Raw genomic sequence first — 12,440 nt, 5'->3', positions numbered from 1 at the left:
GGGGGGTTGAGGGGGCACCAGCACTGTGGGGGGGGTGAGGGGGCCACCACACTGTGGGGGGGGGGGGGTGAGGGGGCACCACACTGGTGGGGGGGGGGGTGAGGGGGCACACCACACTGTGGGGGGGGGTGAGGGGGGCACCACACTGTGGGGGGGGGTGAGGGGGCACCACACTGTGGGGGGGGGGGGTGAGGGAGCACCACACTGTGGGGGGGGGGTGAGGGGGAAACCACACTGTGGGGGGGGGGGGTGAGGGGGGGCACCACACTGTGGGGGGGGGGGTGGGAGGGGGCACCACACTGTGGGGGGGGTGAGGTGAGCACCACACTGTGGGGGGGGGGGGGTTGAGGGGGGACCACACTGTGGGGTGGGGGGTGAGGGGGCACCACACTGTGGGGGGGGGGTGAGGGGGGGGACCACACTGTGGGGGGGGGTGAGGGGGCACCACACTGGGGGGGGGGGGTTGAGGGGGCACCACACTGGGGGGGGGGGTGAGGGGAGCACCACACTGTGGGGGGGGGGGGGGGGGAGGGGGAACCACACTGGGGGGGGGTGAGGGGGCACACACTGTGGGGGGGGGGGTGAGGGGGCACCACACTGTGGGGGGGGGCGTGGAGTGGGGGGGGGGGGTGGAGAGGGGACCACACTGTGGGGGGGGGGTGAGGGGCACCACACTTGGGGGGGGGTGGGGGGGAGGGGTAGGGGGGGGGTGGGGGGGGGGGTGGGGGGGGGGGGGGGGGTCGGGGTGGGGGTGAGGGGGGGGGGGAGGGGGGGGGGGGGGGTGGGGGGGGGGGCACCACACTGTGGGGGGGGTGAGGGAGCACCACACTGTGGGGGGGGGGGGGGGGGCACCACACTGTGGGGGGGGGGTGAGGGGGCACCACACTGTGGGGGGGGGGGGTGAGGGGGCACCACACTGTGGGGGGGGGGGGGGAGGGGGGGGGGGGGGGGGGGGGGGGGTGGGGGGGGGGGGGGGGGGGGGGAGGGGGGGGGGGGGGGGGGGGGGGGGAAGGGGGGGGGTGGGGGGGGGGGGGGGGGGGGGGGGGGGGGGGGGGGGGGGGGGGGGGGGGGAGGGGTGGGGGGGGGGGGGGAGGGGGGGGGGGTGGGGGGGGGGGTGCGGGGAAGGGGGTGGGGGGGGGGGAGGGGGGGGCACCACTGTGGGGGGGGGGGGGGAGGGGGCACCACACTGTGGGGGGGGGTGAGGGGGCACCACACTGTGGGGGGGGGGGGTGAGGGGGGCACCACACTGTGGGGGGGGGGGGGTGAGGGGGAAACCACACTGTGGGGGGGGGGGGAGGGGGGCACCACACTGGGGGGGGGGGGTGTGAGGGGGCACCACACTGTGGGGGGGGGGTGAGGGGGCACCACACTGTGGGGGGGGGGGGGGGAGGGGGCACCACACTGTGGGGGGGGGTGAGGGGGCACCACACTGTGGGGGGGGGGGGAGGGGGCACCACACTGTGGGGGGGGGGGGGGGAGGGGGGCACCACACTGTGGGGGGGGGTGAGGGGGCACCACACTGTGGGGGGGGTGAGGGGGCACCACACTGTGGGGGGGGGTGAGGGGGCACACACACTGGGGGGGGGGTGAGGGGGCACCACACTGTGGGGGGGTGTGAGGGGGCACAGCACTGTGGGGGGGGGGGGGGAGGGTAACGCCGCTTTGTCTCCCAGACTGGGGGTATCATAAGCACACCAGGGTCACGGATGGTCAGGGGGGTCACGGTGGGGAAGGGGCATGGCCCGGCGGGGAGAGGGAATGCTCCATCACATGGTAGTTCAACGGGGATCAGAGCGAGGTCAATGAGGGGTGACTAGCTGGGTCAGCAGGTGTCACTACTCACCCCCATATCTCGCATAGGCTACTCTTCTCTGCGTCTCACAGTTGAGGGGCACTTGGTAGTCCAGGTCCGTGAAGACCTTCAGGCCTAGGCCCTGTGGGGAGGGCAGGCATCAGGGTCTGCCCCAGTCACTGCCCCTCCGTCACTCCTGCTCCCTCCTCTCTCCCACAACTTCTTCACCCTCTCACACCCTCATTCCTTCCTTATCTCACACTCCCTCCCTCCATCGCACTCTCACCCCTCCCTCCGTCACCCTCACCCCCTCCCTCTGTCGCTCTCACCCTCACACTACCCTCATACCCTCCCTCACCCCTCCCTGACCATCTCCCTCACCCCCACTCTCCCCCTCCTTCACCTCCTCCCTCCCTCACACTCTCACCCCCCCCCAACCCTCTCTACCTCAGTGTTCGCCAATCCCCGTCCAATACTCCATCACGCACCCCTCCCTCACTCCCTCCCTTCACCCCTCCCTCAACCTGCAATTTGAGAGGGAGAAGGTGATCTTGGATGTGCCGACATTGCAGCTGAGTAAAGGCAGCTGTAAAAGAGGCACTGAACTACAGTGGCATGATGGAGGAGCTGGCCAAAGTTGACAGGAAAGGAATCCTAGCAGGAATGACGGTGGAACAGCAATGGCAGGAATTTTGGGGAATAATCTGGAAGATGCAGGATCTTTTCATTTCAAAGAAGAAGATAGATTCCAGGGGGAGAAAGAGCCGGCCGTGGCTGACAGGGGAAGCCAAGGACAGTATAAAACCTGGGCGGCATGGTGACACAGCGATAGAGTTGATTCCTTACAGTGACAGAGTCAGTGTCAGTTCCATCCTGACTATTAGTGCTGTCTGTACGGAGTTTGTACGTTTTCCTCCCGACATGGATTTTCTCCGAGATCTTCGGTTTCCTCCCACACTCCAAAGACGTACATGTTTGTAGGTTAATTGGCTTGGTATAAATATAAAATAATTGTCCCTAGTGTGTATAGGGACTGATGGGACTGAAGGCTGATAAATCCCCAGGGCCTAATGATCTGCATCCCAGGAGGTGGCTCTAGAAATGGTGGATGCATTGGTGATCATTTTCCAATGTTCTATAGGTTTAGGATCAGTTCCTGTGGATTGGAGGGCAGCTAATGTTAGCACATTTTTCAAGAAAGGAGCAAGAGAAACTTATAGACCAGTTAGCCTGACATCGGTGGTGGGGAAGATGCTGGAGTCAATTATTAAAGAAGTAATAATGGTGCATTTGGATAGCAGTAAAAGGATTGATCCAAGTCAACATGGATTTATGAAGGGGAAATCCTGCTTGACTAATCTTCTGGAATGTTTTTGAGGATGCGACAAGTAAAATGAATGAAGGAGAGCCACTGGATGTTGTGTATCAGAAGGTTTTCCAAAAGCCTTTGATAAGGTCTCACACAGGAGATTAGCGGGCAAAATTGGAGCACATGGTATTGGGGTAGGGTATTGACATGGATAGAGAATTGGTTGGCAGACAGGAAACTAAGAGTAGGAATAAACCGTTCCCTGTCAGAATGGCAGGCAGTGGCATGTGGAGTGTCGCAAGGTTTGGTGCTGGGTCCACAACTACTTACAATATATATTAATGATTTAGATGATGGAATTAAAAGTAACACCAGCATATTTGCAGGTGACACAAAACTGTGGCAGTGTGAACTGCGAAGAGGATGCTAGGAGTTTGCATGGTGACCTGGACAGGTTGAGAGAGTGGGCAGATGCGTGGCAGATGCAGTATAATGTAGATAAATTTGTGGTTATCCACTTTGGTGGCAAGAACAAGGAGGGAGATTATTATCTCAATGGTGTCAGATTTGGAAAAAGAGAAGTGCGACCAGACCTGGACCAGTCACTGAAAGTAAACATGCAGGTACAGCAGGCAGTGAAGAAAGCTAATGGCAAGTTGCCTTCATAAAGAGAAGATTTGAGTATAGGAGTTGTACAGGGTCCTGGTGAGACCACATCTGGAGTATTGTGTGCAGTTCTAGTCTCCTAATTTGAGGAAGACATCTTTGTGATTGGAGGCAGTGCAGTGTAGGTTCACAAGGTTAATCCCTGGGACAGCAGGACTGTCGCATGAAGAAAGATTGGAAAGTCTAAGCTTGTATTCACTGGAATTTAGAAGGATGAGGGGTTATCTTATAGAAACGTTTAAAATTGTAAAAGGACTGTAAAAGCTAGATGCAGGAAAAATGTTCCCAATGTTGGGGGAGTCCAGAAGTAGGGGCCATAGTTAAGAATAAAGGTAAGGCCATTTAAATGCGATGAGTAAAAACTTTTTCACACAGAGAGTTGTGAATTTGTGGAATTCTCTGCCTCAGAAAGCATTGGAGACCGGTTCACTGGATGCATTCAAAAGAGAGTTAGATAGAGCTCTTTGGGCAAGCGGAATCAAGGGGTATGTGGAGAAGGCAGGAACGGGGTACTGATTGTGGATGATCAGCCATGATCACATTGAATGGCTCAAAGGGCCGAATGGTCTCCTCCTGCACCTATTGTCTATGTATCTTTGTATCTATGTTTCATGTGATCTTATGACTCCCTTCTCCCCCCATTCCCTCTAGCCCTTCCTTTGTGCTCTCTCCCTCACTCCCTCACCCCTCCTTCCTTCCTTGCCCCTGCATCAACCCCCTCGCTCCATCCCTCCACATCTCAGCCTTCTCCTCTTTTCCCTCCCTTCCACAGCCCCTGTTCCACGCCTCCCGCCACTCCCTGGGTGGTACCTGCAGCAACTGAGCCACGTCAGTGACCGAGTCCTTGTCGTACAGTGAGAGCAGTGAATCGTCAGGCTCAGGAACACAGTTGTGAGAGTCATAGTCACGCGCTGAGTAGGGGTAGTCGTCCAGATCAGTGACCGGCAGCAAGGAGTAGACCTGTGGGGACAGGGGGAGGAACAGAGGGGGGAGAGGGAGAGCATTGCGGAGGTAGGGGACGAGGGGATGAGGGAGGGAGGGAGAGAGCAAGGTGGAGGGAAGGAGGGAGAGAGATGGGGGGAGTGAGAGATGGGCGAGTGGGAGGAAGAGAGAGGCAGAGAGCATTGAAGGAGGGAGGAGGGAAGAAGAGAGATATAGGGAGGGAAACGAAGGGGGAGGCGGCGGAGGGGAGAGAGAGTGAGGAAACGGATTGAGAGAGGAAGAGAGGAGTGCGAGAGTGAGGGGAGGGCGAGGGGGCAAGTAGGCGAATGTAAAGGGAGGGAGAGTAAGGGGAGTGGTAGAGAGGCAGGGTAAGGGCAAGTGAGGGAAAAGGAGGGGGAGAGAGGGGAGAGAGAGAGATCAACAAGTGTGGGTGAGAGAAATACGAATTACATCATATAAATATCAGGAGCAGGGATTCGGGAAAATTATTCCCCCGCCCTCCCCCCTCATCCCCCCCAGCACCATCCCCCTTCCCTCCCCCTCTCTCCCTCCACCCCATCGTTTCCTCTACCTCTACCCCTCCCACTCTGCACCCCGAGTGGGGCTGGGCCCCCGTCTGCACCCCAGGGTGGGGCTGGGCCTTACACTTTGTGCCGTGAGTTCCCTCTCGGGTTTGAGGAGCAGCACACTGTGGTCGACGATGCGGAGACCGCAGAGGGAGCCTGGGGCGGCGCCGACGTGCAGCGAGACCTGGCTGCCCGGCAACTCCTCCGGCACGGAGAAACCCAGCTGCACCTGCAACGGGAGAGAGCGCGGTGAGGCAGCAGTAGAGAGCGCGGTGAGGCAGCGAGCGGGAGGCAGATGGAGGGGGAGAGGTGGGAGGTAGAGGCGGAGTGGGGGGTGGTGAAGGAGATTCCTCACCTTGTTGCGGAAGCACTTGTCCATGTGTATGTGTGCAGAGTGGGCCACCATCTCACCACTGGGCAGGGCGGTGAAGACCAGGAGTCGGGCAGTGGGAGCCAGGAGGGCGGGCAGGTGGAGTGTCAGCGTCAGCTCCCCCTGTGAGGCTGGAGGGGAGTCGTTACACAGTGTGATCCCACACCGCCCCGTTACACAGTGTGATCCCACACCGCCCCGTTACACAGTGTGATCCCACACATCCCCGTTACACAGTGTGATCCCACACATCCCCGTTACACAGTGTGATCCCACACATCCCCGTTACACAGTGTGATCCCACACATCCCCGTTACACAGTGTGATCCCACACATCCCCGTTACACAGTGTGATCCCACACCGCCCCGTTACACAGTGTGATCCCACACATCCCCGTTACACAGTGTGATCCCACACCGCCCCGTTACACAGTGTGATCCCACACCGCCGCGTTACACAGTGTGTTCCCACACATCCCCTTCACAGTGTGATCCCACACCGCCCCGTTACACAGTGTGATCCCACACCGCCCCGTTACACAATGTGATCCCACACAATCCCCGTTACAGTGTGATCCACACCGCCCCGTTACACAGTGTGATCCCACACATCCCCGTTACACAGTGTGATCCCACACCGCCCCGTTACACAGTGTGATCCCACACAGCCCCGTTACACAGTGTGATCCCACACCGCCCCGTACACAGTGTGATCCCACACCGCCCCGTTACACAATGTGATCCCACACATCCCCGTTACAGTGTGATCCCACACCGCCCCGATACACAGTGTGATCGCACACATCCCCGTTACACAGTGTGATCCCACACATCCCCGTTACACAGTGCGATCCCACACATCCCCGTTACACAGTGTGATCCCACACATCCCCGTTACACAGTGTGATCCCACACATCCCCGTTACACAGTGTGATCCCACACCGCCCCGTTACACAGTGTGATCCCACACATCCCCGTTACACAGTGTGATCCCACACCGCCCCGTTACACAGTGTGATCCCACACCGCCCCGTTACACAATGTGATCCCACACATCCCCGTTACAGTGTGATCCCACACCGCCCCGTTACACAGTGTGATCCCACACATCCCCGTTACAGTGTGATCCCACAAATCCCCGTTACAGTGTGATACCACACCGCCCCGTTACACAGTGTGATCCCACACATCCCCGCTACACAGTGATCCCACACCGCCCCGTTACACAGTGTGATCCCACACATCCCCGTTACACAGTGTGATCCCACACTGTACTGTTACACAGTGCCATCCCTTGCAAACCGTCTGATGCCTAATTATCGGGTTAGACAGCCCAAACCCACACTGTCTACCCCAACACTGTTTCCCACCCTGACTCCACCCTCCCCACCTGTTCCACCCCTATCCCACCCTGCCTCCCCAGCCTGCCCCCCTGCCACACATCCTCCATGACCTGCCCACCTTCCTTGTCCATCCCCCACCCGATTCCACCCCCCATCCCGCCCCATTGCTCCTCCCCTTCCCACCCCTCCACCCCAGCCCGTCCCCCTCCCCGTACCGTGCGTCCCCCCCGACGATGAGGGTTTTATCCAGGCTGATGATCTTCCCTTTGGCCATGACCTGTGGGGGGAGAGAGGAGAGACCGAGGCTGAGAGCTCCGTGATGCAGTGGGGGGGGGGAGGGGCAGTGGGTAGTGGTGACGAGGGGGGGGGGCAACAGGGAGATGTTGATGAGGGGTACGGTCCTGACCCAGGGGAATGGGGAGTCTCGAATGGTGGGATGAGGACAGGATATCTGCACCATTTTTAACTGAGGTGCGGAGGGAGTCTTCTCTCGGTGGGGGGAGGGGGGAGAGAGATCAACATAGAACAGTACGACAAAGGAACAGGCCCTTCGGCCCACAGGGTCTGTGCCGAACATGATGCCAAGACCAACTCTTATCTGACTGTACATGAACCATGTGCCTCCATTCCCTGCATAAACACCACGTTGAACCTGTCAGCAACACCGCCCTCGACTCCACCTGAAAAACTATCCGTGAAAAAGACTGTCTACCCTGCGCATGCCTCTCACAGTTTATATACTTCTACCAGGTCTCCCAACAGTTTCCGTAGCTGCAGAGAAAATAATCCAATCTGTTCAACCTCTCCCTATAGCTAATACACCCTAATCCGGGCGTAATTGTGTTATCCTCCGCTGCACCCTCTCCAAGGCCTCCACATCCTTCCTGTAATGGGGTGACTGGGACTGCCTAACCAAAGTCCTATAGAGTTGCATTATGACTTCCTGACTCTAATACACTATGCCCCGATCTATGAAAGCAAGCATACCATACACCTTCTTTACCACTCTGTTTGTGTTGCCACTTTCAGGGTGTTATGGACTTGTACCCCATGATCCCTCTGTACATCAATGCTGTGAAGGGTCATGGCATTAATTGTATACTACGTTGGTCGTCCCAAAGTTCAACACATCACACTCTAGTTTACAGATACAACGTGGTAAAGGGCCCTTCAGCCCAACCAATGTTCACAAGTTCAAAGTTATCCCAGTTTCACATACTACACACAGGTGGCAGTGTACAGAAGCCAATTAACCAACCAACCTGCATGTCTTTGTAATGTGGGAGGAAATTGGAGCAACAGGAGGAAAACTACGCGGTCACAAGAATGTACAAACTCCGTACAGACATCACCCATAATCGGGATCGAACCGGGGTCTCTGGCGCTCTAGGGCAGCAACTCCACTGCTGCACCACTATGCCGCCTTTATGCAAATTAAACTCCATCTGCCACTTCTCTGCCCATTTCTGTAGCTGATGTACATTCTACTGTATACATTGACAGTCTTCCGTGACCCCACCTGTTTATGTTTACGTGCAACTCATTTATATATATATATATATCACAAACAGCAGAACTCCACTGGTCACAGACCTCAAGCCACAATATCTTTCTTCCACCACAACCCTCTGTCCTATGAATAAACCAGTTCTGAATCCATCCTACTAAGTCACCGTGGATTCGTACATCTTAATCTTCTGGATCAACCAAACATGTGGGACCTTCTCAAAAGCCACTAAAATCCATGTACACAACATCTACTGCCCTACCTTCATCAATCTCCTTTCTCACCCCCTCAAAAAACTCAATCGTTCATGAGACATGACCTGCTACATACAAAGCTGTGCTGGCATCCCTACTTAGCCCATTCTCTTCCAAATAGGAGTAAATCTTATATCAAATAACTCTCTCCAATAGTTTCCCTACCATTGATGTGAGGCTTACCGGCCTATAGTTCCCTGGATTCTCTCTACTTCTTAAACAAGGGAACAACATTGACCACTCTCAAGATCCCTGGGACCTCACCTGTGGCTAGAGAAGAAACAAAGATCCTCATCAAGGCCCCCACAGCCTCTTCTCTTGCCTCCCTCTATAACCTGGGAAAGATCCCATCAGTCCCAGAGGACTTATCCGCATTAATGTTCTTCAAGAGCCTCCGCACCACCTCCTCAATCTCAAGCCCAAGCATATTTGTATTCTCCACTGATTTTGCTGAACTCCAAGGCCTTCTCCTCAGTGAATACAGATACAAAGTACTCATTTAATACCTCACCTACATCCCCCAACTCCACAGATTCCCTCCTTTATACTTGATGGGTCCTACCTTCTCCCAGGTCACCCTACTGTTTTGAACGTATGTAAAAAAGCCTTGGTATTTTCCTTAATCTGGCTCGCCAATGACATTTAATTGGCCCTTCTAATCGCCCACGAGTTCTTTCCTACAAGCCTTATATTCCTCATAAGCCCCATCCGATGCCACCTCCTTAAAACTAACTTTTGCTTCATTTTCCTACCCAATCAAGTTTACAACCTCCTTGGTCATTCATGGTTCCTTTACCTTGCCATCCATATCCCTCCTCATTACTGGAACATGCTGATCCTACACTTTGATCAGCTGGCCTTTAAACAACTACCAATCTACCCTCCTGCGCTCCTGCCTAATGACATTGCAATCAGTCTTGCCCCAATTAAGTACCTTCCTCCAACATCCAGACCTGTCCTGACTCAAAACACTCTTAAAATGTATGGAGCTTTGGTCACTATCTCCAAAATGCTCTTCCACCATAAGACCAGTCACCTGACCAGGCTCGTTTCCCAACACAAGATCCAGTATAGTCCCTCCTCGAGGTGGACTATCCACACACTGTTTAAGGAAAACTTATTGGATGCACTGGGGTGGAAGATTGCAACCTTCACGTGGTCCACCCTGTGTCGACTAATGCAATCAACTCAACGTGCACAAACGGAAGATCAAATAGAACAAGTTGCCCAACAACTTTAGGCTGTGCACGCCACATGTAGGAAGGAAGAATTGGATGCACTGAACAAATTCTGCCCTGTCTAATTCTCTTGCCCTGATTAAGTCCCAGTGAATATTGGAGAAGTTTGTCACCCACTCCAACCCTGTGGTTCTTGCCCTCTTACATAATAACCATATAACCATATAACAATTACAGCACGGAAACATCTCGGCCCTACAAGTCCGTGCCGAACAATTTTTTTTTTCCCCTTAGTCCCCACCCATGCCTGCACTCATACCATAACCCTCCATTCCCTTCTCATCCAGTGCCTATCCAATTTTATTTTTAAATGATACCAATGAACCTGCCTCCACCACTTCCACTGGAAGCTCATTCCACACCGCTACCACTCTCTGAGTAAAGAAGAACCCCCTCATATTACCCCGTTTCCACAATGGCCAAACATCTGTCCCTTAATTCTGAAGTCATGTCCTCTTTGTTTGAATCTTCCATTTCTCAAAGGGAAAAGGATCTGTCCTACTTGTGTGATGCTCTATCTCCCACTAGAGTTGGGTGGCCTATAATATAATCCCAGAGTAATTGCTCCTTTCTTCTTTATGAGCTCTACCCATTCCACCTCAGTAGATGAACCCTCCAATACGTCCTCCCTGAGTGCCGCCGTCACAGTCTCCCTGATCAGTAGTACAACTCCTCCACCTCTTTGTTCCTCCCTGTTGATCACGTCTGAAACATCGAAACCACAGAACATTGGCTGCCGGTCGTGACCCTCCTACAACCACGTTTCCACAATGGCCACAACATCATAGTCCCAAGCACCGATCCAGGCTCTACATCCAGCTGCTTTCTCCACAACTCCTTGCATTGAAATAAACACACTTCAGCCTATCAGCCTCACCTCTCCCTGCCTGTCCCTCCCTCCATAAGACTTTCTGGTCAGAACCTCTACCTCCCATCACTCCTTCAAACTTCTGACCCACTTTGCTGGTTTCCACTGTGGAAATAAAGTTAGTTTTAAAAGTGAATAGGCGGGAAATCTAAAGAAGCCGGCATCTGGACAAGAAACGGACTCGCTTGCCAGCTCAACACTCTGCCCTTAAATGTCCCCAGATTCTGAATTAATTTTAGTGTACATTATTAACGTTGAGGTTTCAGGGTACTTGGAAGCACAGGATACAATAGGCCAAAGTCACCGTGGTCTCGTCAAGGGGAGATCTTGCCTGATGGATTGGTTGGATTTCTTTGAGGATGTAACAAGCAGGATAGACGAAGGAGAGTCAGTGGATGTTGTTTACTTCGATTTCCATAAGGCTTTTGATAAAGTGCCACATGTGAGGCCACTAAACAAGATAGGAGCCCATGGTATTAGAGGCGAGGTACTAGCATGGATAAAAGATTGTATGACTGGTGGAAGGAAAAGAGTGGGAATAAAGGGGGCCTTTTCTCGGATTGGCTGCCGGTGACTTGTGGTGCTCTGCAGGGGCGAGTGTTGAATGCACTACTTTTCATGTTATATGTTAATGATCTGGATGATGGAATTGATGGCTTTGTGGACAAGTGTGTGGATGATACGAAATTAGATGGAGGGGCAGGTAGTATTGAGGAAGCTGGGACATGTTACGAGAGAGGGCGGAGAAGTGGCAGATGGAATACAGCGGATCAAAGTGTGGACATGTATTTTGTAGAAGGAATAAAGGCACAGTCCATTTTCTGAAGGGGCAGAAGATTCAGGAATTGGAGTTGCAAAGGGACTTGGGAGTGTTTGAACAGGATTTCCAAAAGTAAATTTGCAGGTTGAATCAGTAGTAAGGAAAACAAATGCAATGCTAGCATTTATTTAGTGGGGACTATAATATAAAACCAAGGATGTAATGCTAAGGTTTTATCAGGTGCTTGTGAGGCCACATTTGGAATATTGGGAGCAGTTACCCGAGGGATGTGCTGGCGTTAGAGAGGGAAGGGTGGTTAGAGAAGGTGGTTTACGAGAATGATCCCAGGGATAATTGGGTTACAGAGCTGCCAACTCTCATGCATTGTGCATGAGAATCACCCATTTCGCCAAATTTACACGCTCTCACGCTGATCCCAGACTTTCTCATGCTCTGTCGTAAGCAATTAAAACATAGAAATATAGAATCATAGAAAATAGGTGCAGGAGGAGGGCATTCGGCCCTTCGAGCCAGCACCGCCATTCATTATGATCATGGATGATCGTCCCCTATCAATAACCCGTACCTGCCTTCTCCCCATATTCCTTAACTCCTCTAGCCCCTAGAGCTCTATCTAACTCTCTCTTAAATCCATCCAGTGACTTGGCCTCCACTGCCCTCTGTGGCAGGGAATTCCACAAATTCACAACTCTCTGGGTGAAAAATGTTTTTCTCACCTCAGTCTTAAATGGCTTCCCCTTTATTCTAAGACTGTGGCCCCTGGTTCTGGACTCGCCCAACATTGGGAACATTTTTCCTGCATC

The 12,440-nt window shown here is 54.2% G+C and overlaps 1 protein-coding gene across 1 annotated transcript in view; it reads right to left on the bottom strand.

Moving 5' to 3' along the window:
* Nucleotides 1-12,440, bottom strand: part of LOC129694693 (murinoglobulin-2-like) — a 116,347-nt gene that overhangs the window by 52,862 nt on the left and 51,045 nt on the right. The window contains 5 exon segments of the mRNA XM_055631433.1: nt 1,844-1,934; nt 4,578-4,727; nt 5,355-5,504; nt 5,631-5,776; nt 7,173-7,266. Of these exon segments, the coding sequence (XP_055487408.1) occupies nt 1,844-1,934; nt 4,578-4,727; nt 5,355-5,504; nt 5,631-5,776; nt 7,173-7,266 (631 nt within the window).

This window comes from Leucoraja erinacea, unplaced genomic scaffold (genome assembly GCF_028641065.1).
Source record: "Leucoraja erinacea ecotype New England unplaced genomic scaffold, Leri_hhj_1 Leri_75S, whole genome shotgun sequence".
In the NCBI taxonomy this organism is placed as follows: Eukaryota; Metazoa; Chordata; class Chondrichthyes; order Rajiformes; family Rajidae; genus Leucoraja; species Leucoraja erinaceus.
Note: the sequence above shows the minus strand (reverse complement) of the source record. Positions and strands in the feature narration are given on the sequence as shown.